This window comes from Copadichromis virginalis, linkage group LG18 (assembly GCF_057382275.1).
Source record: "Copadichromis virginalis isolate Kocher_CV1m ecotype Utaka linkage group LG18, C_Virginalis_male_GT1.1, whole genome shotgun sequence".
Taxonomy (NCBI): domain Eukaryota; kingdom Metazoa; phylum Chordata; class Actinopteri; order Cichliformes; family Cichlidae; genus Copadichromis; species Copadichromis virginalis.
Genome location: NC_140635.1, coordinates 1,858,032 through 1,880,475, shown reverse-complemented (window position 1 = coordinate 1,880,475; position 22,444 = coordinate 1,858,032). Strand labels below are relative to the sequence as shown.

Genomic DNA, 22,444 nt, shown 5'->3' with positions numbered 1-22,444 from the left:
CAAGGAAAGCTTACTGGTCAAAATTATTTATTAACCAAATAAACCACATTTTTAACCACCAAAGAATACACGTTCAACGCAACACAACGGCGGCCCAATATCAGACAGAACTCCGCTCTGTAGTGGGCAATCTTAATGAAGCAGTTGGTTTTATTTTGTGGATTCAAGCGGCTCTTCATATTTTTGGCCACCAGATGTCACCAGAGAGGACGGTGTTGAAAAGCTTCGAGTAATGAACCGTTTTTCAATACAAGCTTCAGAAAGCTTCATTTGGCCATCACTACTAAAGACGAGCCAAGTTCGCTTCCATTTGGCTGACAGAGGGTTAGAAAAGTCTGGGGCTCTACTTAGAGCCCCCGAGAGCAGCCAGTTGGCTTTTCTACCTTTAAAACCTACCTTTAAATCGCCCTGCATCGTCACAAGAGTTTGGACTTTTGCTCGTCAACATTTCAGCTAGTCTGTTTGATTTCATGAAATGAAGTCTTCGTCCTCTTCCTGCTGCAGGACGAGTTGGATTTATTAAAGCACACAGCGCCTCTGTGTGAGCGCGCACATCACTGACACCGACGTTTAAACCTGCTCCCATTCAACGGCACCGCCTGCAGAATATTCAGGTGAAATGTCAGAATAATAAAATGCTTTATTTCCAATATTACTGTAGTTATTTTTGGGAGCGCTCAGGTTTAGAGTCCTGTACAGGATCTGAACTCACCGATGACGGAAAGTCGCAGTCACACTTCATGTGCAGCTCTTATCTGGTTTTACTTTACCTTCATTAACCTTTGAACAAAAAACTCAGGACCGAAAAGAACGAGAAAACAAAAAAAAGATCTCTCTCACACACATACACAGAGAGACTTGAGACTGCTAGAAAAACATTTCAAATCCACAAAACATATAAAATAACTTAAAAAAATATTCAAGGCTGCAGGATAACAGAAATATACAAATATAAGCTCTTATTGTGAAGTGTAAGTGGAACTTCCGTCTCCTGCTGTTGACGCAGCCGCAGTGCGCTGCAGGGACTAAAATCCGGCGGCTGCTGCCTGTTTTCGGCTGTTTTCGGGCTCTTCCGGTCAGCATGGCGCACCTGCGGCTCCTCCGCGCGGCGGTAACGGAGCGGCTCGCGGCGGCGGCGGAGGAGATCCTCGTGCTGGTGGAGAGAGTGATGGTGGAGCGCGAGGACGAGCTCATCCGCCTGTACGCACCTACGAAGCCCGCGACTGTCGGCGGGGACGCGCACACAGGTCCGGTCCAACGTGAGCGAGCTTCTGGTTCTGTTGTTTATTTTTCACAATAAAAGCTTCAGCGGAACGAAAACTGACAGGCCCGCTAACGTCAAACTTCCTCACCTGGTTCCGCCCCCTGACGTCACAGGTTTGAGCTCCTCTGAGGGTGAAGGAAACACGCTGAATAAACTCTTTCATTAATCGGGTGATGTTTGACTCGAGCCGGCTCCAAGCTCTTTGAACAAATAAACAAACGTTCTGTTATTTCTGCTTTGGTTCGTTATCAGGGCTAGTTTTAGCCCCTCCCCCCCAGCATCAGTGAGCAGATCAACACAGGCTGACCTGATGGATTATAATAAATGAGTGTTTAATGTGCGAGGCTTTCACACTCTGAGTATAAAAACGAATAAAGACAAACGCAGGTGTTCTGATTTAATCATCGTAAAAGGATTTTAAAGTTGCTTTCAGACAACAGTCAAAGTTTCTCACTGAGGCTCTTCAGGTAGACTTCAGACCCTCCCACCTGCACTGAGGGGTCCTCCAGAGATCTGATTGGTCAGCAGGCAGGGAGACCTGTCCTGGGCTCGTCTATGGGGAGATGAATGGGTTAGCTAGCGTGGTTAAGTCGCCATGGCAACCTACACTGATCACACCCGGTGGCGAGCAGGTTATCTTCAGTGTCAGCTTAAAACTGTCACGTTCTTCCTGATTCTTTTATTCACGGCAGGGGTCTCGACCTCCAGTCCTCGAGGGCCTGAGACGTTTCCATGTGTCCCTGCTGCAGCACACCTGAATGCAACTAGTAGGTCATTAACAAGAGTACAGAACTTGACTGCATGCTGAAGTGGCGACCCCTAACCCCACTCAAGTAAATGCAAGAAAATTCAAGTGTTTGGAAAAATGTCCTTCTGACAATACATTTATTGCACCATTTTCATTCACTAATGAGCTGCTCGTCGATTTGTTTTCTGCAGTTTGTGGTTCTGTTTGTTTTCTTTAAGCTCAAGAATCTTTTTAATGTTTCAAATATTCTCCAGAAATAAAAAAAAACACGCTCTCGTCCTCTGCAGACACTCAGCACCTCCAGGAGTCTGAGCCGCCGACCATCAAGCAGGAGCAGCAGGAGCAGCAGGAGGAGGTGTGGGTCGCTCCTCAGGCAGCAGAGGAGGATGTTAAACCATTCAAGCATGACCTGCCTGAGGAGGAGGAGGCTCAGATGGTGGAGATAATGAAAGACGAAGCCCAGCCGAGCACTTCCTGTGAGGAGCCCGTTGCTCCTCCTCCGCATGGTGCTCCTGCTGTTGGTGAAGGCGGTGGAGGAGGTGGGACTTCCTGCAGCTGTAAAGTTTGCGGGATGAAGTTCAGCTACCGGGGCTCTCTGCTGAACCACGCCGAGACTCACGCCGCCACCGAGTGCTGCCTCTGCAGCGTGTGCGGCGAGCCGCAGGCTGACCGGCAACGCCTGCTGGAGCACCTACGGACACACCTGAAGAGCCACGTCTGCAAGTTTTGTGGGAAAAGCTTCCAGCGGCGGGTGGAGCTGAAGGTGCACACACGCAGCCACACGGGCGAGAAGCCTTTCAGCTGCCGGCTGTGCGGGAAGCGATTCACCCGCAAGAACAACATGGAGATTCACATGAGGACGCACACTGGCGAGAAGCCGTACCACTGCACCATCTGTGGGAAGGGCTTCAACATCACCTCCTCCATGATCCGCCACGCCCGCACGCACACCGGGGAGAAACCCTACAGCTGCCGCATGTGTGGGAGGGGCTTCACGGCCAGCTCGGACATGAAGATCCACATGAGGACGCACACGGGCGAGAAGCCCTACACCTGCCCCGTGTGCGGGAGGGGCTTCGCTCTCAGCACGCCACTTAAACACCATATGAAGCACCACACGGAGGAGCGGCCGTACTGCTGCAGCCACTGCAACCGCTGCTTCAGCGACGTGTACACGCTGCGGCGCCACATGAAAAACCACGGTGAGAGTGCGGCGTCCTGACGGGTGGCGAGGACTGTGGGCGGAAATCACACTTCCTGTTTTTACCACAGATTGGGTGGTGCCACTCCGTGAATCAGGACTTTTTTTTTTCCTTTTATAATCTGGATTATTTATCAGGCGCTGCGGGGTCGACCGCCATTCGCTGTCAGTTACGGACCAATGAGAGCCCAAAAGTGGAACGAGGTCACGTGGGCTCGAGGACGCCGCAGACGCCACGGCCGTGACTTATTTCCTGTTAAAGTTCTGGAGGCCGCATTCACACCTGGTGCACTTTTAAACCTCCACGCAGTCTCACGATGATAAAAACCTGCGTGGTGTCTGCAGACCGCGGCTCACGGTTCACCTGCAGAAACACTTCTTCACGCCCTCTGGATCAGTGAGGCCCAGACTGTGTGTCATGGCCCTCTGGTGGGCCCTGAAGGTACTGCAGGCCGGACTGAGAGCTCATGCGCAATAAAAATCTCAGCTCAAAAGAGTTTAAAATCTTTAACATTCACACTTTCTAAACCTTTAGACAAGAAGAAGATTCAGTTTTGTACTCCTGTTAATTCTGACAGGATTTGGTTGATGACATCAGATTTTTCCATGAAAGTTTTCTTTTGAATGCCAGAAGAACTTTTTGACTCAGGTTTTACATTTTAGCTTAAAAATTCCTTTAAAATTTACACTGAAAGAATGAAACATCCACGGGACGTAAACAAGTTCCTCGCTGCTGTTCCTAAGTGATCGTTTTAAACATTTCTCAAAAGACAAGATTCAAAAACAGCACAGACACACAGGTCACGTGTCAGTTTCCTCTCATTTTAGTTTTTATTAAAGGCGATGCAGAAGTTTGAGACCCAATAAAATTTTCTTTTCATGTGATTTGCTTTGATCTGTGTTCAAAGGGAACCAGAGTAAATATGGTGTCAGTCTGATCAGAACTGATATTAATATTTTGTTTTATTTAAATGTTGGGATTTTGTGTGAAATATAAAAAATGAATGCAGTGACCTCTGACCTTTTCAACAAATAAGACATCACTTTGTATATTTTATATTCAGGAATCTTTTGATGCACAAAAAAGGTTTAAATAAAGTTGACACAGGAGCTTTCACACAGCAGCAGCCCAGATGTTTTCAGGTGTCGCTTGATGAGTTCACCTGCTCGGCCCTCCGTGTTCGGTTTCATGACCTCAGGACGTCGGCGGTTAACTTTTGCGTGGTTGGTCTGGATGACGAGAGTTGGCAACAGAAAACACGTCAAACATTCGGTGTGCGCAAGGACTCAAACACTCTGTTTAGGAGGAAAAGCCCACGGATGGAAACATGCATGTAGTTATTCCCTCTTTAGTTCCCGGAGTTTTCCAGAGTTTTCCAATTTTCAGTCTTATAAAAACAAAAGTAAAAGCTAACCCTGCAGTTCCTCTAACGTCCACTGGAGGCTCCATGTTAAAATGTTTACAGTTAACACCTGTACAGGGGGAGGATGTTCTTACAGCTCACCTGTTTACATTTATTAAGGCTTAAGGTTTGCATTATTAGAGGCGTGGCCTCTTTGACCAGCAGGTGGATGGTGACAGAGGTGGGTGGAGCCGCTAGCTGTCTGCTGGGCTTCACTTAAGCTAACCCGACCCCTGGACCGTCTTTGTGGTGTTGGGACCCGATCCTCCAAATGTGTCTCCGTCATGCCTCCAGGAAACCAGCATGGCAGCCGTTGTAACACTAGCGCTAAGGCTCTGTGGCGTTTACGTCCATCTTTGTGTTACAGTCTGCTGAGAAAACAGGAGCACACGCGAACAAACTGTAGGAATTTATTTATTATTCAAATGTTACGTTTGGATTTACAGGCACGTGGGCACAAACAAGAACAAACACTCGGGTGGTTCAGGTCCTCACAGGGCTGCAGACGTGCGGCCCTGCACGCCGCGCAGCTCGCACATCACTGTCTGAGGCGACGTGGGGGGCGGTGCAAAACGAATAAGCGGTTCATTATAACTTAAAATACTGTTTATACATCACGTGAGCTGCACCACCTGCAGAGCGGCCGAATGGATGGAGGAGGGAAATAAAAACAGACAAAAGCCTCCCCAGCACTGGTCAGGGGAGGGGGTTTCAAAATAAAAGCACAATAGTCTAGTGGCATTTTAAATTCTGTTTGGGACCTGATTTTTAAACAACAGTACCGACACGAGGACAAAATGAAAGCATGGACGCCCTCGCAGGAACTTTAATATTAAGGCACAAAAACACTAATCAAAAGCTACTTTAGCCACATGTGACTTGTTAACTCCATTCAGTGAAATGACTGGTGAGGCAGGCCACGCCCACTCAAAAAACAACCTGATTGGTGAGAGGGTGAAAACAAACACGAGAATCAAAACACAAACGTAATGGTGTCGCTATGAGGCAGCAACACTGAGCCTTGTATACAAGCAAGCATAATAATAATAATAATAACTAGGCACATGTGATGAGATATTCATATTTATAGATATTTATAGATATTTATGCTGGAGGTTCCCGTTGATTGATTGTGATGGAGGCTGTTTGCAGGGTGGAGAAAATCAGCCCGTCCTGAATCATCAGATATTTACACACGACAAAAGTTCCTCACTCTGTGTCAGAATAATAAAAAAAACATTCACACAAAAATAGAACATTTGAAATAATTATTATTAGCACCAGTGTATCAGATAAAACTCTCGCTACGCAAAATGTACAAAGTTGCATAGTGTTGGATCGAGCCTGGAGCGAAGCGTTAACGCGTGACAGTCCAGACGGGAGCGTTGAAGCGTGGAGAGCGCGCCGAAGACGAAGCAGGAAAAGCCCCGAAAACACAAAACTGAAAAGACTTCCTGCCAAACACCTGCGACAGCTTATCGACACCGAGGAGCAGCAATGCTCGCGTCGCTCTCCCAGATCGTCTTGCGACAGGAAATCGTCAAGAACATCGAAATAACATCGAGATTTCATCTCATTGCAAGAAAGAAATCAGCGTTTTAGAGCCATTCTGGGTAAAAACGCTCACTCGGCATTTTATCTTTTTAACAACATCCTGAATCTCACATCTCTCACAGTCATGACGGCGCTTTCATTTTACCTTCGTAACTCGAGAGAATCTCCCAGGTTTACATCTTCAGGCTCAATATTCCAAGTTTTACATTTTTAATTTTTTGCAAGCTTGACGAGAAATCTTGATATCATCGCGATGCGTCATCTAGAAACGAGTTTAGTTTTGAAATGTTTTTGGATTTCTGCGGTTCGTCGCGGAGCGGCCGAGTTTGCATCTTTAACCTGTTTGGAGGAGAAAACACTGTCGGAGGAGGTGCAGGATGAGGAGGTCTCCTGCTGTTTGCATGGACACGTAGCTTCAGAGGAAAAGCGAGGGTTCCTTCACTGTGTTTGCCGGTTAGAGGAGGCAGTGGCGTTCAGTGAGCGGACGCTGCGAAAGCGCCCCTGGGCACGATGGGAAATGGCTGGTGGGACACAGAAAACAGAAATGCGGGCAGAGCTTCCTGCGTCGCTCAAACTTCCTGCTGTGGAGCAGACGGCTGCAGTCACGTCGGGTTTGTGGTTCTGGTTCCTCCGCACGGCTTCTCGACGCCGTTTAGTTCGTTCGAGCGTAACCACGCCCCTGCGTCTCGGGAAAAAAAAAATCAGCTGCTTCTCGGCGGCTGAAAACGTGATCATGGTTTCACACGTCGGCTTCTGTCTCGTCAAAGAAAAAAAAATCTGAAACAAAAAGTGTTTTTGGTAAAAGGCGGCGTGCTCGCCGGAGTGTTAGATGTGAGTGTGGGGCAAGGGGCGGGGCTAGAGGAAGAGAAGGGCGGGGTTAGGGTTAAGGATTCTCCAGGGACTGCGTGTTGAAGCAGCCTTCGGGTAATGTGTTCTTGATGTCGTTGAGGTTGGCGATGTCGGCGCGGATCTCGCGGATCTGCCGGTCGTAGTCGTTGATCATCGCCTCCTGAGTCTGCGCCACGTTGTTCAGCTCCTTAAGCTTCTTCTCCAGGTCGCTTTTGTCCATCTCGCCCTTGGCCTTCTTCAGCGACTCGTCGATCTCATTCAGTTTGCTCAGGTCGATCTTATCGATGTTTCCTGCACACGAAACAAAACCACAGTTAGTTTCCCCGTCAATCGCTCAGTTCTTTAATTAAAAAGGCAGCGTTATGGTTTCTCCCGAAGAAACGAGTCATTCTCAGAAGTTCAGGTGCTGCAGCTCGACTGGTGTTCTTACCGAGCTGGTTCATCAGGTCCGTGATGACCTTCAGGACCGTCTTCACTGTACTCTTCGCTTTGCGGGCGTTATCCTCGGCGTCCTTTGCACTGTTTGAAGCCTGAGGACAGGAACACGGATGTTAAACTTTTTATAATGTCCGGAGAAAGAGTCTGAGAGTTCAGTGACGAGCGAGTTGTACCATCCCCGCCATCATCATGTCCTGGTCGGCCTGGGCCTTCTTCTCCTCGAGCTCCTTCTCTGCGTCGGTCAGCTGTGCCATCAAGTCGTTGACCTCGTTGTCGAGATTGGTGGTGTCCTGGAAGGCTTTTTCCGCCTCCTCTTTGGTCTTGGCGGAGCCCTGCGAGGACACGAGTTTAATCACAGTGAGAGGAGAGAAACCGGCGAGCTGACACAGGCCAATGACGAGCCGCCGCTTTACCTTCTGCACATTACTGGCTATCCTCTCGGCGTCCTCCGCCTTGCTCTTTGCCTCTCGAGCATCGACGGCAGCGTTGCCCAGCGCCTCCTCCGCCTGCCTGGTCTTCTCGTTGGCGGCCATGATAGTGGCGTTGATGATGGGGATCTTCTTCAAGGCTTCCTCTGCGGCGGTCTTGTTGTCGTTGACCCTCTTATCAAAATCTGCAGGAAGTCAGAGAGAAAAACCCCGCAGGTGGACGAGGATCAGAGTTACGTGACGAAAACGGCTTTATTTTAAATCTCCGTGCAGATTTTTATCATCTCACCCGGAGCCTGAAGCAGAAATGGTGCATTTCAGGAAAATGGAAAAGGGGACGCATTACAAACTATTAGCACCTTCAAGAGGTTTTTTTGTTGTTAAAGTCAACTCAAAGCCTCGATGGACAGTTTTACAGGATTTTTTATTAATTATCTTGTTTTGAACGGACCAATAACGCAGCACGGACAGAAACCGGTGAACGGCGGACACTCGGGTACCTCTGAGGTTGTCCAGGATGTCCTGAGCCTCCTTAAACGTCGCCTGGCCCTTCTTCGCCGCCTCCTCGGCCAGAGCTTTGGCGGCGTCGGCTCGAGCGAGCAGCTGATCGGCCGTCTGTTGCACAGGAAGAGGAAACAGTTTTGTGTGTTGCGTTTTTTTCTCCTGAGAAGCTCCCAGAGGCCCTGAACTCACCTGCTGTTCACTTTTGCCTTTATCCAGCAGTTTGCGCACTTCCTGCTCTTTGGGCTTCAGGTCTTCTCGGAGGTCGTTGTACTCCTTCTCCGTCTTATCGATCAGCTTGTCGACGTCCGCCGCCTCCTTCTTGATCTTATTGGCATCCTCCTGAAAACAGAAACGTGAGTTACGACACTTTTCCTCCGCTGTTTCACATTAAACTGCGGCGTCCATCTCTCACCTCCAGGGCCTTGGTGTCGATCTGCGGGAGGCTGGTCAGGTTAGCGAAGAGCTTCAAAGCTTTGTTTCCGGCCTCCTCGGCCTCGGTCTGAACCTTGGTGGCCTGTTTCTCCAGGCTCTTGGCCAGTTCCTTCGCCTCGTTGTACCTGGACAGGACACAAAACACAGACGATCAGGAAGTCTGCTCAACGACTCTTCCTCTTCCATCTTTGAAGGAAATGTCTGACAACAAAAATCACTCTGGATCTGAAGCCAGCTGTGAGACCAAAGAACGAGCTGTACGTTTCTGTCCTTTCCAAAACGATCTGATGAACAGCTTGCTGGATGCACGAGAGCCCGTGTGGACGAGCTGCAGAGCATCAAATAACATTAAAAGAATCCCAAAAACTTCAGTATTAATTCCAGCGATTGGCATTATTATGGTATTATAAAGGGATGAAAAATGACTTTAAGAAGCAAAGTAACGACAAAAGGAAAATGACTGAAGGGGCGGAGCTCTAGACTAACGGGTCGCCACGGTTGCACTGGTGCCGCACCAGCAGAAAAGTTAGGCGCACCCAAGTTTTTCAACCGCATTGCTGAACACCGCAGTGTTATAATAAGAGAATGAATAATACAGAAAACAGAGATTTGAGATGAGAAACTGTGTGTGTGAGTTTTATTGTGGTGGAAGCAAAACAGCGACGCTCAGAGGGAATTCATGACGATGTTTATCAAATGTGGAGCGTAGTTTGATCTTCTTTTGCTGCTGGTTCAGTGAATTTTGGTTGGCGAGAGACAAAACCTGCAGCTCAGAATCAACACAAAAAAGACGTAAACACAGCGCGGACCCGACGCATCAGCGAGCTGTCGGCTTCCAGCCCCGACGGCGTGTCCGTGTACGGGCCGTCGGGTCAGAAAGCCGAAACAGAAAACTGATTCTGATGCTTCGGGTCTGTGTTTCCGTCTTTGTGTGGAGTCCGTGTGCCTGCTCTCATTTACTGTTTGTGGAAATATTTAACCTGAGATTCTGGCGTTTCTGGCAAAACACGGTTATACTTAAAAGTCGATTCAGGATTAAATGAATCGATATCGCTTTATTCAAGCTACTCACCTCCCTCTCTGCCTGCACTTTCAACTGGACCACGGCCAATCAGAGAGGTCCCGCCCCTGACTATCTCTGATTGGTTTAGACAACGATAACGTGCGTCTGTTGTTGACCACACGGAGACTTTCAGAGTTGCAGACACTTTTTCTTTTTTTACTCAAACAGTTGGTCGATGCGGTGCGACCTAAGATTTTTTTAGTTGCACCATTGAAAAATTTGGTCACATTTGCACTCCAGAGCCCTGGGGGGAGACAAACTGGCCAACAAAATGGGATGCAAAGAAACCACCAAGGAGTTCAGAAAGTTACTATAAAAATAGTTAAAAATGAAAAAAAAAAAATTCCTCACAGCTATAATGACCAGGAGACACAATATGACCACAAAGAGATGCAAAATGACCACAGAGCCGCGTATAATCACTACAAAGGTCCCAAGAATGAGTCGAAATAAAGCAAATTAACCACAAGAACAAGAAAAAAATAGAGACTCAAAAAAAGGGATGGAATAACTGAACAGATGTGACCGAAGATTCAAAAAACCACAACGTGGACAAAACTGAAGCAGGAAGGATGAAAAACAAATGAAGGGGAGACGAAACCTCCAAAAAACCTCCACAGGGCCAAACCGAGGAGGATTTCTCACACAAAGCAACAAAAAACTCACAAATCAAAAACAAAAAGGCAAAAACCACCTGTAACCATGACGGCAGGGAAAAACTAACTAAAGTGAGGTTTCGTCAGGCGGTGGGACGTACTTCGTGTTGAGCTCCTCGATCTCCTCGCTCGTTTTCCTCTCTTTCTCCAGAGTCTTCTGCAGCAGGTTGTATGCTTTGTTGGACGTATCGTTGGCGTCTTTGGCGATCCTCTCAATCTGGTCAGCGTCCATCTTGTGTCTGCAGGGAGAAAAGTCCAAACGGTTTGTGTCTTTGACGAGTATTCAGGTTAAGGTCAGGCCGTCAGCGCGTGTTGATGACACGTGTCGTGGGGTCTTACTTGTCGGCGAGCTTCCGCGCCTCCTCGGCCAGCAGCGTCAGGTTGTTGGGCGCTCCGGTGCCGCCGGGCGGTTTGATGTCCTGTCGATGACATCAGTCGTGTTTTATAAAAAACCCCAAATGCCTTAGAGCTCGGTTAGTCGCCATGGAAACAGCACCCTCACTCACCACTTTGCTGATGGCGTCCTTGGCTTTGTCCAGCTCCTGGCGGGCGCGGTCGATCAGGTTCTCGGCGTCGCGTACTCGGCCCCGGGCGAGGTCGGCCTGAGTGCCGGTGTCGTCCACTGTGTTTCGGATGCTCTTCAGACGGTTCCACTGAGTGGTCAGAGTGTTGTTGATGCCGTTTAGGCGGTCCAGTAGGCCTTGGTCCGCTTCTGCGGGGTCAAAGGTCACAGACATTCAGTCTGGCTTTCTGCTCAGCAACAGGAAATAAACTGCAAACGTCAGATCTCAGTTCAGGTCTCACCTTTGCTGGCCTTGGCCTCCTCCAGCAGGTCCATGATGGCCCTCTCTGCCTCCTTCAGACGATCCTCGAAGGCCTGATCGCTGACGGTGTCCTGACCCGAGCCGAGGTTATCGATCAGCGTCTGCAGTTCGTGAAGCTTCTGCCTCTGCTGGTTCACCTGGACGCGCAGACAGAAACGTTAGCTCCTCTGTGCGAGGAGAGCGAAGGCGTTGCCTCGGAGTCGGGCTCACCTTGTCTCTGACCAGACTGTAGCAGGAAGGACACTGCTGGCAGCCCGGCACCGAGCGGTTGTAGAAGTAATTCTCCTCACACATGTCGCACCGAGCTCCGACGAAGCCGGGCCGACACTCGCAGCGACCGTCCTCCTTACACTGACCCGACACGGAGCCCTCGGGGTCGCAATCGCAGGCTGCAGGAACAAAGACGAGGACGTCGGTCCATTAATAACAGCTCTCATACACACAGCACAGCTCGTCACCCTGAACGCTCAAAGGATTCTTAAAGTTACAGGACTCGGTTTTGTCTAACACACAGACTTGAGCCTGCCTGATGTGATGGAAGACGACGCGGCTCAGACCTGCAAACTGCAGGCTGAATAAAGTTGAACTTTACAGTTTGTTAGAGCAGAGAAGGTCTGAGTCTTCACTGAAGCAGGTGCTGCAGCGTCCAAGTGTGCAGGAATGCAAACTGGGATCCTGCCTTTCAGTCCCAGTTTACTCCACACTAACAGACGGCGCGCTGTGACATTACAAACTGCTGTGTTTACCTTAAACAGGTATCAGGGTTAAGGAAGTTCTCAGAGGATCTATTCTGGAGCCGTACAATATGATATCAAAAACAGCGTGTTGGCAGGTTGGATCTGTGCAGGTGCAGAAACTAGATTTAAACACTTCCTGGTGCACGGTGCACCTCGTGCACGCAGTTGATGCAAAGCCCTGAAAAGCTGATCATGGCTTCATGTTTCTGGTTCTAACAGACCTGAGCCGGTGCCTGCTGACCTCCGACCGGAGGAGATCCACCAGGATCTATTCTGGGTCCTGTTCTGTTCACGTAATGCTAAAACGTCACAGCGATGGACTCGCTGTGACATTATCGAGTTTCCTCACGTTTGCATCCAGACACGCTGAAGCCGAAGAAGTTGGTCTCGCAGCGCTCGCACCGAAGGCCGGTGACGCCCGGCTGACACTCGCACTGTCCCGTAACGATGTCACACTGGCCGTTGGTGGAGCCAATGGGATTGCAGTTGCACCTGTGGGGGGAAGTAGAAGAACATCATCTATGAGTAAACAACACAATGAAACACGTGCATGTTTGCGTTTTCCTGGAAGAATTGCTCAGAATCGACTAATCACAGGTTTCCAGTCAGCTGGAAATGAAAGAGAATTTAAAGTTTATCGCTGTAAGCGTGACTAAGACTGAGGTTTCGTGCCGTGAGCCCGTGAAGGCGCTCAGAACCGAAGCACAGCTACAGATGTGTGAGCGTGATGGACGCACCGCTCGCAGCCATTCCCGCTCCGCAGGTTGAAGAAGCCGGGCATGCAGGCGCTGCAGTCGCGTTCGGCCACGTTGGGGAGGCACTCGCACTGACCCGTGCCCTGAGAGCAGCTGGTCTGCTGGTTCCTGGTGCCGAGCGGCGAGCAGGTGCAGGCTGGGGACAAATCAGAGATCACACTGTTTCCTCGCTGCGCTCGCAATTCAAACATCACGGGAAGGATTTCGGTTTTGGACTCCTCTTACGTTTGCACTTGTCGGCAGGCTCGGGGGCCAGCGCGTTGCCATAGAAACCCTCTTTGCAGCGGTCGCAGAAGAAGCCGTCGGTGTTGTAGATGCATTTGAGGCACTCTCCGTTCTCGCGGTTGCAGTTTCCAACGGCGTTGGGGTCGATGTTGCCGCTGCACTTGCAGCTCCGACACGTTCGGACTACGCCGCCGTTCTGACCCAGAGGGTCGCCGAAGAATCCATCATCGCACAGCTCGCAGCGCTTACCTGCACACAGGTGAGGTCACGTGATTGGCACACGTAACAGTTAATCAAGGAAACCTATTTTTAATCACTTCATGAAACCTACAGGGCACCGGGGACACGCCCGACACCGGCACAGCATGGAAGAACAACACACCTCACACTGGACTAATGGCTGACAGTTTAGCATCTGGTACCTGTAGTCCCAGTGGGGCAGTTGGTGCACACCACCTCTCTGGTTCTGGGAACGACAGCGCAGGTGGCTCCGGGCGGGCAGGGACATGGCTGACAGTCACCTGGCGTTCCCTGGGTGGCGTCGCCATAAAAACTGTCCTGGCAGCGCTCGCAGCTCAGACCGGCCGTGTTGTCCTGACAGTCGCACGCTCCTGGGTGGAGGACAGAAAAAGCAGCCCTGAGTATTAACGAACCCATCACTCAGCCCTCTGTGACGCGCTGACACCACCCTCACCTGTGTTGGTGTTGCAGGTCTCGCTGTGGCCGTTACAGTTGCACGGCTCGCAGGAGCTGAAGGGTCCGAGCTCCGGCTGGGCGCGGCGGTATCCAACCGTGCACTGCTCACAGTGCTGACCCTGGTAACCTTGAGGACACGTGCACTGCTCCACCCAGCGGGCCGGGACACCTGGTCCCCGCCTTGCTGTCACCAAGGAGACATCATCCAGGTAACCAGCACCTGGAGGGTGTGAGTGATTAGTGAACAATAGTAGACGATAAGAGTGTGTGTGTGTGTGTGTGTGTGTGTGTGTGTGTGTGTGTGTGTGCGTGTGTGCGCGCGTGCGCGCGTGTGCGTGTGCGCGTGCGTGCGTGTGTGTGTGTGTGCGTGCACGCTGCATACTCCTGTCGCTGTAGGTGCCGCGGATCTTGATGGCCGTCAGGTTGTGGAGAAGTTTGTAGAATTCGGCGTGGCTGATGGTCGGCCTCCAGGGGTAATCTGTGCTGTCGTGGAGCCTGAACCAAATTTAATCCAGACCAAAGACAAAAGCATTGAAAAGGAAAATCAGATTATCAAATAATCTACAGGGTTTAAATCAGCTGACATCATCAGCAGATTCTGAAACAAATCCTGAGAATCATACAAATATCACAGCTTCATCCAGATTATTTGCAAAACAAGGAGGACAAAACAGATTACCACCAAACCTCTAACTTAATCCAGATTAAGAGAGTATTAGTGGAGTTTAATAGTAATCACCCCGCGTTCACAATTCAACTAATCATTTTAAATTTTATGACCAAAATATTTTCAATTTAATCCAGATTAAATGACTATGAAGAAATTAACAGCAAATAATCTGTGTCAGCAAAACATGTCAGGGACTGCAACCAGACAGTCCAGATTAAATCAATCTATGTGAACAGGTTGTAAATAAAAACTGCATGATTATGTTCAGATTATGAGTTTAATTTACACCCAAAACTCCAGATTAACGCTGAGAGCAAACGTACTGGTGCAGATTATCTGCTCCAGTTTGCTGGATTAAATACTGGTTTTCACTGGGAAAACAACACACGGCGCCTCACCTGAACACATATGTCTGCGTGTTCTCATTGGGGTAGGAGTTGCCCTGGGCGATGAGGGGGACGGCCACCCGCAGGTTCGCCCCCTCCAGCACCAGATCCTCGGCCGACAGACGGCTGTCCCGCCGGTCCACTCGGAAGTTCAGGGTCAGGTTCTGCCCATAACTCAAAACCTGGTTCCCCAAAAACTTCTCTGTGACACAGAAACGAGTCAGAGTCACCGACCAATCAGCAGCAGCGTCACACAGGGACAAAAACAAATCCATGTTTTGTTTCTTGCCTCTGAGGTGGGGCCTCCACCTGTGTGTGGACTCCTGGGTCTGCACCCAGAACGCCCACCAGATAATCCACAGACGACTTCTACAGAGTCAGAAACGACCAAACCGCCAAAATAGGCCACCCCCCTCCTCCTCTGCTGGTGTGTGTGTGTGTGTGTGTGTGTGTGTGTGTGTGTACCTGGTGCCACAAAGTAAATGGGGAAGTAGTCCTCTGAGATGAGGAAGATTTCCTGTCCGCTGGATGACCACTGCACCTGGCCCCTGGCTCCATCACGCTCCTGACCAGTCCACTGCTCATCATCTAACACACACACACACACACACACACACATTAGCGCATGTACAGTGGAGTTAGAGTGGGGTCATCTCTGTCCTGAGTGGGGCTTGCAGGCAGTGTTACCTCTGCTAAAGTCAGATTTGATGGCGTGGACGCTGAAGCCGTCGGCGCTGTCGCACACGGACGAGTGCTGGAAGCAGAAGCATGGCGTGCAGCCCTGAGGGTTGTTCTCATCCAGGTTAAAGTAACCCAGCTTACACCTGAGGGGCACAAGCAGCAAGAACACACCTGTGACGTGCTGCTGCACGAACTGCACTTTCACTCGCTGCATGTTAACGGAACGTGTGTGGGCGGGGCTGTGGGCGGGCCCCGCCCTGTGTGGGCGGGACTGTGCGTCACCTGTCGCAGCTGAAGCCCTCCACGTTGTCTTTGCAGCGACACTGACCCGTGTTCACGTCACACTCCTGCGTGCTGCCTGAGGGCGAGCAAGAGCACTGCCTGATGGGGGAGAGAGAGAGTCAGACTCATCAGGTTTTTTGTTTGTTTGTTTTCTCTTTCTTTTGTTGTTGTTTATTTGTCTGTTTTGTTAGCTTGGAGAAAAAAGGGGCATAAGTTCTATCAATCTGTAACAACCATGATACTTCCTAATAAAAGATGTTTGAAACAGTTCAGTCAGCAGGGGGCGCTCACAGCTCAGTGGTCATTCTCCAGCAGCCAACCACACTTCAGCTCATGTAATCGTGACCCTTGACCTGACCCTGTTTCCTCCTGGGTCAAAGTTCAAGTTCTTCTTCACTGAAACGGGGTTTAACACTCCTGACGTGGGAGAACGTCTCCTCTTTGGACGGTTCAGTTTGTCTCTGAGACGTCCGGCTTCTCTCTAACAAGCTGGCGCCGTGCAGCTGACAGCTCCGCTCAGCAGAGTCGTATCTGACCCACACAGGAACGCCACGGCTCCGTCACCTCCGGCTGGACTGCCGGAGCTCTGTGGACGCCCGGCTGCTGGACTTCAGAGAAAAAGCGTGTCAGCTCAGAGGACGGATCAGCTCGGCCTCTCACCTGAAACCCAAAGGTGGCCGGGCTCTCTGTTACTGCCCCCCACATAAAACCAAACACAGGACAATTTAAATCTGTCTTCAGTCCTGATTTATGTCCAGTTTTCTTCTGCTCCGACTTTATTGTTCCAATTTTTTATACATGATTTCATTTTTTAAATGTTTCTCACGTGGGGCAGCTCGGTGTCGCGACCCTGAAGAGGATGAGTGGAAGAGCATGGACGGATTTTTCACATCATTGTGATTTCTGCTGTTTTTCAGTCGAGTCGTGCTGCTGATGTGTTTTCTGCTGTTTCTGGAGACCTGGAATGTAAATGCGCCTGAACTGGGAAACCTCCTGCTCTTTCAAACCTGCTGCAGAAGGAAACGTGACTTCCTGACCGGCTGACGTCAGTCACCAAACAAGCTGGAAAACCAGCGAGTGACAGAGATACTCAAAGTGTTTGCTGTGAGAGAGCCGTGCACCCAGCAGGAGGTCAACCTGAGCTGATGACCTCTGCCGGGCCACGCTCGCGTCTCTGAGCTCAGCTGATGTTTGGGGTTAGCGGCGTACCTGCAGCCGGCCTCCGTCAGGCTGTGGTGTCCCGGCTGGCAGCGGTCGCACTTCTCTCCGGTCACTCCGGGTTTACACGCACACATGCCGCGGTCATCACACTGAGGGGACACAGAGCCTGCACACACACACACACACACACACACACACACACACACACACACACACACACACACACACACGTTAACCTCCAACCACATGCAAACAATCAGCTGCATTAATGAGCCGTCGCAGTGCAGAGCGGGTGGAGCAGCTGGCTCACATTAGGCGGTGGTTTCCTGCTGCGCTCCGTTAAAAACTGCTGAAAACCACAAAGTCCATGCCTGCGGTTTCACATGTTTTCACTCAAACATTTACAAAATCACCAAAACTGATCTTTAAACCTTTTCTGCAATTTGTGTTTCGATTCTCTGCAAACGACTCGACAGATTTCCTGAAAAATCACAACAGAGACCTCCGACAAACTGACACCAGAGAGAAAAACTGCTGCAAGGAGTCGACAGAATGTCAAGACGGGTGACAAAGAGCAAACAAGTGATTTCAACGTGCTGCAAAAACATCCAGAAGCATCACGAACACAAACATTTACCACATAAACACAAACAAAGGCCAAAAAAAGATCAAATAGAGAAAATAATCAGCAAACACTCGAAACAACGCGAGAACAAACGATCACACTCACACACACACACACACACACACACACGTCTGACTGTTGTGTTCAAGTGGAAATGTAAACGTGAGCACATCACTGTTCATTCATGGTGTGTTCAAATGTCCGTGGGAAAGGCCACTCTCTCTCTCTCTCTCTCTCACACACACACACACACACACACACTCTCCAGTGTGCACCACTCACCGACGGGGTTGCAGAGGCAGGGCAGGCAGCGGCTGGCGCCCGGGTCTCTGTAGTAGTTGTCGAGGCAACGCTCGCAGTTGGGGCCGTCCGTGTTGTCGGCGCAGTTCCTGCAGTGGCCGCCGTGACCGGTGGCCCGGTACAGCTCGGCGTCGAAGAAACACTCGGCACTCTTCCCGCTACACTCGCAGGCTGAGAGATGGAGAGTTTCACAATAAAAGACCCGAAACAGGTAACAGTGAAAAAGTTGAAGATGCACCAAAATCTCTCGTGACGCAGTGAAATCATCGGTGACGGGGCAAACGTGCGGCAGACTTACGCAGACACTCGTTGGGGCTGTCGGCCGTCGCTCTCCTCCAGGGCCGGTCGTTGAAGAACGGTTGGCACTCTTGGCAGTCGTCGCCGGCGGTGTTGTGTTTACAGTTACACACCAGCCGTCCTCCATCGTTCCTCGCGCACTCGCTGGCGTGGCCGTTACACTTACACCTGGAAGTAGAGAAGCACACCTGTCACACCTGGACCAGGTTGCTGCTAACGCTCACACACCGTCATTAAAGCTCAACTCTTTGTTCAGTTTACTGTCGTCATTGTTTTCGCTCCCGATGAGGTTTTTCCGCTCTGCAGCTCCGAGCAAAGGTTTTCTCAAACCTCCCGAGGGAGCGCAGCCACCCGCCTCAGCAGGACGGGACTTGCTCAGCAGCCACCTTTGGCTATGGTCTCAGGTGTCTCTTGGCAGCGAGCTGTTGGAAAAACTGACAGTGGGAAGGAAGAGAGGCCTGGGTTCGTGCTCCGAGCTGTTAAAGCTGCACCGCCTCGGGCTTACAGCACTGAGTCAGTGTGCAGCGGGTTTAATACTGTAAACGTGCAGACTTCAGCATGCAGCCTGAGCCCTTCTGGAGCTCACGGCACAGAACGAAGGAGCGATAAAGCAGCGCACAGATAAACAGTCAGCGCGACTCACGAGCAGCGCTGAGGAATGTGTCGGAGATACGCCGCCATCTAGTGACGCACAGAACCTCCGTGGGACAACACGTCCTTTATTCTCCTGCGGTGAGTGCGAAGGCTTCAGTGAGATGTCCCCACAATCACTCCTCAAGAGCAGAAGGAGGCAGTCTGTGGCCGTTAGCGGGACAGAGCCACACACTTTTGTGCAAAAGTCTCGAGTCCTTTCTTTATGTGCTGCTTCAAAGGAGCCAGACTTTACTGAGGTGCTCTCGAGTTCGGGATTTCTGAAGCTCTTTCAAAGTTTTTCTTTGGACCACCGAGCAAAGAACCAGTTTTAAGCTCTTTGTTTCCATCGGCCCGTCGCAAAAACATCGTCTGCTCCCATTTCTTTAGTTCAAATGAAAAATGTTAGAAATAACAGTTTGACAACCAAGTATTTTTACACCAACGAGGTGATTCTCAGAGCTGAAAGCCTGGCTCACCTCGGCGCAGAGAAAGGACACCTGTACGCATCACTCCGCGAGGCTCCTGCCTACGATAGCCGTAATGCTCCGATTGATTGTAAGTGCGCCGTATTTTCCAAGAAACACGGTAATAACGACGGCCCGCTAGCATGCGCTACCAAAAATAGTGCTTTGTTGTGTATCTGAGGGACGAAAGCCAAACCAGTTCCACACCACTGAAGCTGCAGCATTTTAACAAACCAGTTCTGGTTCAATCGTGGCTCAAGAGTTGGGAGTTCGCCTTGTAATCGGAAGGTTGCCGGTTCGAGCCCCGGCTCCGACAGTCTCGGTCGTTGTGTCCTTGGGCAAGACACTTCACCCGTAGCCTGCTGGTGGTGGTCAGAGGGCCTGGTGGCGCCAGTGTCCGGCAGCCTCGCCTCTGTCAGTGCGCCCCAGGGTGGCTGTGGCTACAATGTAGCTGCCGTTTCATTTCATTCATCCGTTTCATTCAACGATCTGCTTTCGCCCTTCTCATTCTCCGTCGCCGCCATGTGCGTATGAAAACACTGCACATGCGTGTTTTACCCATATTCTATCGCCATATTTCATTTTCTTATCGTTGCCCAACATTATACCAGTATCACCGTGAACGGTTTGATATGGCCCAGCCCCAGCATGCACACTATAGAAGACCTGGACTGATCAGTGGAACCGTTCTGATGGGAAATCTGATAAATCTAGATTTGGTTCAGGGAGGAGGTCGGGACAGAGGTCCTTCTGTGCAACAAGGTGGAGGCTCCATCGTGGTTGGAGCAGTTTTCAGCTGGTGGGATCAGCCTGACGGAGAAGAGCTCCGAACGATACGTAAAGAAAGCAGAGCTCACGCTGTGCTGAAGGAGGTCACACCAAAGATTCACTCACGAGCCCGTTAAACTCCGTTTTTGGATTAAAAGCTGTATTTTCACGTTTGCACACAATTCAATAAATCGCTGCGCCCGCTTCACAGCAAACTATAAAGATCATTGTCTCCGTGGCTGTGTCCTGGGTTTACACAGGATCAGAAACCTTCCTGGTTACACATAATTCACAAGACCTCAAAAACAGAAAGATTGTTGGAGGTTCAGTCGAACCCGAGCAGGCACGGAGGGAGAAGCATGAAAGAAATCCTGAACATCACACATGTTAAGCTGGATTTAAACCCTTTGCTCCCTCCCGGCCAAAACGTGAGCAAACGGGAAAAACTCCAGGTGATCTTCTGTCCAATGAGCAGCGAGCTGCTGCTTTCAGAAAGTCTCTACCTGCTTCAAGCTGCTGCACGAGTTCAAGGAGTTCAAAGGAGCGTTCATGAGCTGTGTGTTTGCATGAATGAGTCACTGGCAGAATTGCACAATGAAAAGTGTTGATATAATAAAGTGCAGATAAATCTGCCCACAGAGCTGCCAGCTGAGCACGCTCAGGTAGATCCAGGTGAAGGTGCAGAAGGAAAATCTCCTCCTGGGACAAGTAAAGGTTAAATCCTCCAGGTGCTCGGCTCGGGAATCGCCCCTTTTCTTCCATCCGTCACGGCTGTCGGACCGCCTCATTCCGGTTTCCCTATAATCTGGCCCTGCCGGCTAGGAATTTCAGGAATGCTGGCGGTGTAAGGGAAATGTGCTCCACATTCAAACAGATTATGGCTGCAGAGTCGTGCTCCGTGCAACACTCGAGTAATGCCTGTCGAAAACGAATTCTAGTGTGGATCCTGCGCCGGTCACAAGGAAGCGGACCACACAGTGACACGGCGGGACCTGACCGCAGAGCAGAGCTCCGCCGGAGGACTCGACTGAAAAACAGGACCTGCAGTGAATCTGAGGCTTTACCTTCCTCCCACCGCGAAGTCAGAGATGGCGTAGTAGTAGGACTTGAGGACCTTGGGGTCATTGAAGACCTCGTCTCCGAATGTGTTGAGCCGGTTCAGGGTCACTCTGATGTCGGTGGCCGTCACCCAGTCCTGCAACAGACACAACATGGATGCTGCGTTAGACACACGAGGGCAAACAGAGGAGCATCACCTGCCAACGGAGCATGCTCATACACCTGACCATGCTCTGATGTCCTGATTGGCTGGAAATAATTTATGTCTTTATGATCCAACTACTAAAGAAATATTTAAAACTATTTGGTTTTTCTCCCGTTTATCCAAACAGCTGGAACGATGTCACTGCTGGATGAGCCTCAGCATGTTTGTGCCGATTCTGCCCCAAGAGTGATTTAAGATCACACTGAAGAGAGCATGACTACCTCACCCAGTAATCTGATTACTTTAATTAAACTCAAAGCAAACGCAGGCGTGTGAAACATCCTGGTTTTTGTACTCTGCAAACAGAGAAGTGGTTTCAGTTCCAGCTGTGGGAAAAACAGTGACGCAGACACCAGCAGGCCCTCACACTGTGACATTTCCACAGAAATGAATTTATTTTCTTGGCCTTACGATACAAGATCCAGATGGAGGGAATTACTCAGGACACCTGTTGTGTTTCAGAGGATAAAGAAAGTTACTCAACATCCCGCCTCGTGGGAAAGCCAGCGATAGCTCCGTTCAGCAGGAAGCTCGTCAGGCCCGAAGCTTCGGAGAAGCTGAAGACGAAGCGGCGGCTCGAGGGGAAAGTGGAGCTGAATATAAGCGAGCTGGCCCGCTGTCAGACCTGCTCCATGTTTGTCCGCCCACTCAGAAAAACTGTGACTTCGCGCATGCCTGTTAAATCCTCGGACAAGTGCTGGGAATGTGGAACAGCCTGCGACTCACAGGCTCGGAAACAGGAAGTTTACCTGTCCTGAGGTAATCCTGTGAAGACCCTCACAGGAAACAAGCAGAGCATAAAGCCTTGAAAGCACCGAGCACGACGGTTAAATGTTGATGTAACCGTGTCACACATGTAGCCTGGTAACACAGCCGACCGGCACTGAAACAACTTCCTGGGTTCATTCCCAACATGAGCAACACAAATAATCTGCTCTGAACACGACAGCCGGTTCCTGAAACATGAAGCTGTGCTTTCTTGTTATAGAGGCTACTCCATGACCAGGAGCTCCACAGACTCAGCGTGCCGGCCTCCACCACTCTTGGTTTTTAGAGCCAGATTTCTCCTTCACTGGCTGCCTGTTAAATCCAGAAATCCTGCTCCTCATCTACAAGGTCTTAAATAATCAGGCCGC

The 22,444-nt window shown here is 50.3% G+C and overlaps 2 protein-coding genes across 4 annotated transcripts in view; one reads left to right on the top strand and one right to left on the bottom strand.

Annotated features, from left to right (window-relative positions):
- Window positions 1–998: 998 nt before the first annotated feature.
- LOC146686881 (uncharacterized) lies at window positions 999–4,330 on the top strand. Of its 3 annotated transcripts, XM_085440252.1 has the most exons (3): window positions 999–1,247; window positions 1,957–2,031; window positions 2,300–4,330. In XM_085440252.1, the coding sequence occupies exons 1-3, from the start codon at window positions 1,082–1,084 to the stop codon at window positions 3,232–3,234; spliced, it is 1,176 nt and encodes a 391-aa protein (XP_085296378.1). In that variant the 5' UTR covers window positions 999–1,081; the 3' UTR covers window positions 3,235–4,330. The 3 variants fall into 3 exon arrangements, with proteins under 3 accessions (XP_085296378.1, XP_085296381.1, XP_085296379.1); XM_085440255.1 differs by lacking the exon at window positions 1,957–2,031; XM_085440253.1 differs by lacking the exon at window positions 1,957–2,031 and having other exon boundaries at window positions 999–1,259.
- A 684-nt stretch (window positions 4,331–5,014) lies between these two features.
- lamc1 (laminin, gamma 1) overlaps window positions 5,015–22,444 on the bottom strand; it is a 46,757-nt gene continuing 29,327 nt past the window's right edge. The window contains exons 3-28 of the mRNA XM_085440177.1: window positions 21,109–21,239; window positions 18,181–18,347; window positions 17,865–18,053; window positions 17,006–17,123; window positions 15,797–15,895; window positions 15,521–15,657; window positions 15,299–15,421; window positions 14,846–15,035; window positions 14,160–14,272; window positions 13,776–13,997; window positions 13,504–13,692; window positions 13,082–13,330; window positions 12,839–12,992; window positions 12,451–12,593; window positions 11,575–11,753; window positions 11,345–11,501; window positions 11,047–11,252; window positions 10,880–10,959; window positions 10,642–10,779; window positions 8,802–8,946; window positions 8,579–8,728; window positions 8,386–8,500; window positions 7,871–8,070; window positions 7,631–7,789; window positions 7,450–7,549; window positions 5,015–7,310 (exon numbers count right to left, since the gene is read on the bottom strand). Coding sequence (XP_085296303.1) covers window positions 7,054–7,310; window positions 7,450–7,549; window positions 7,631–7,789; window positions 7,871–8,070; window positions 8,386–8,500; window positions 8,579–8,728; window positions 8,802–8,946; window positions 10,642–10,779; window positions 10,880–10,959; window positions 11,047–11,252; window positions 11,345–11,501; window positions 11,575–11,753; window positions 12,451–12,593; window positions 12,839–12,992; window positions 13,082–13,330; window positions 13,504–13,692; window positions 13,776–13,997; window positions 14,160–14,272; window positions 14,846–15,035; window positions 15,299–15,421; window positions 15,521–15,657; window positions 15,797–15,895; window positions 17,006–17,123; window positions 17,865–18,053; window positions 18,181–18,347; window positions 21,109–21,239 — 4,110 coding nt within the window. The 3' untranslated portion in view covers window positions 5,015–7,053. The remainder of the gene's footprint in view (window positions 7,311–7,449; window positions 7,550–7,630; window positions 7,790–7,870; window positions 8,071–8,385; window positions 8,501–8,578; window positions 8,729–8,801; window positions 8,947–10,641; window positions 10,780–10,879; window positions 10,960–11,046; window positions 11,253–11,344; window positions 11,502–11,574; window positions 11,754–12,450; window positions 12,594–12,838; window positions 12,993–13,081; window positions 13,331–13,503; window positions 13,693–13,775; window positions 13,998–14,159; window positions 14,273–14,845; window positions 15,036–15,298; window positions 15,422–15,520; window positions 15,658–15,796; window positions 15,896–17,005; window positions 17,124–17,864; window positions 18,054–18,180; window positions 18,348–21,108; window positions 21,240–22,444) is intronic.

Bases quoted from the DNA above. Each gene is read 5' to 3' on its own strand.
- LOC146686881 (XM_085440252.1), top strand. From the start codon at position 1,082: ATGGCGCACCTGCGGCTCCTCCGCGCGGCGGTAACGGAGCGGCTCGCG. The intron at 1,248-1,956 runs GTCCGGTCCAAC...TATTCACGGCAG, and splicing joins CGGCGGGGACGCGCACACAG to GGGTCTCGACCTCCAGTCCT. The intron at 2,032-2,299 runs GTAGGTCATTAA...CGTCCTCTGCAG, and splicing joins AGCACACCTGAATGCAACTA to ACACTCAGCACCTCCAGGAG.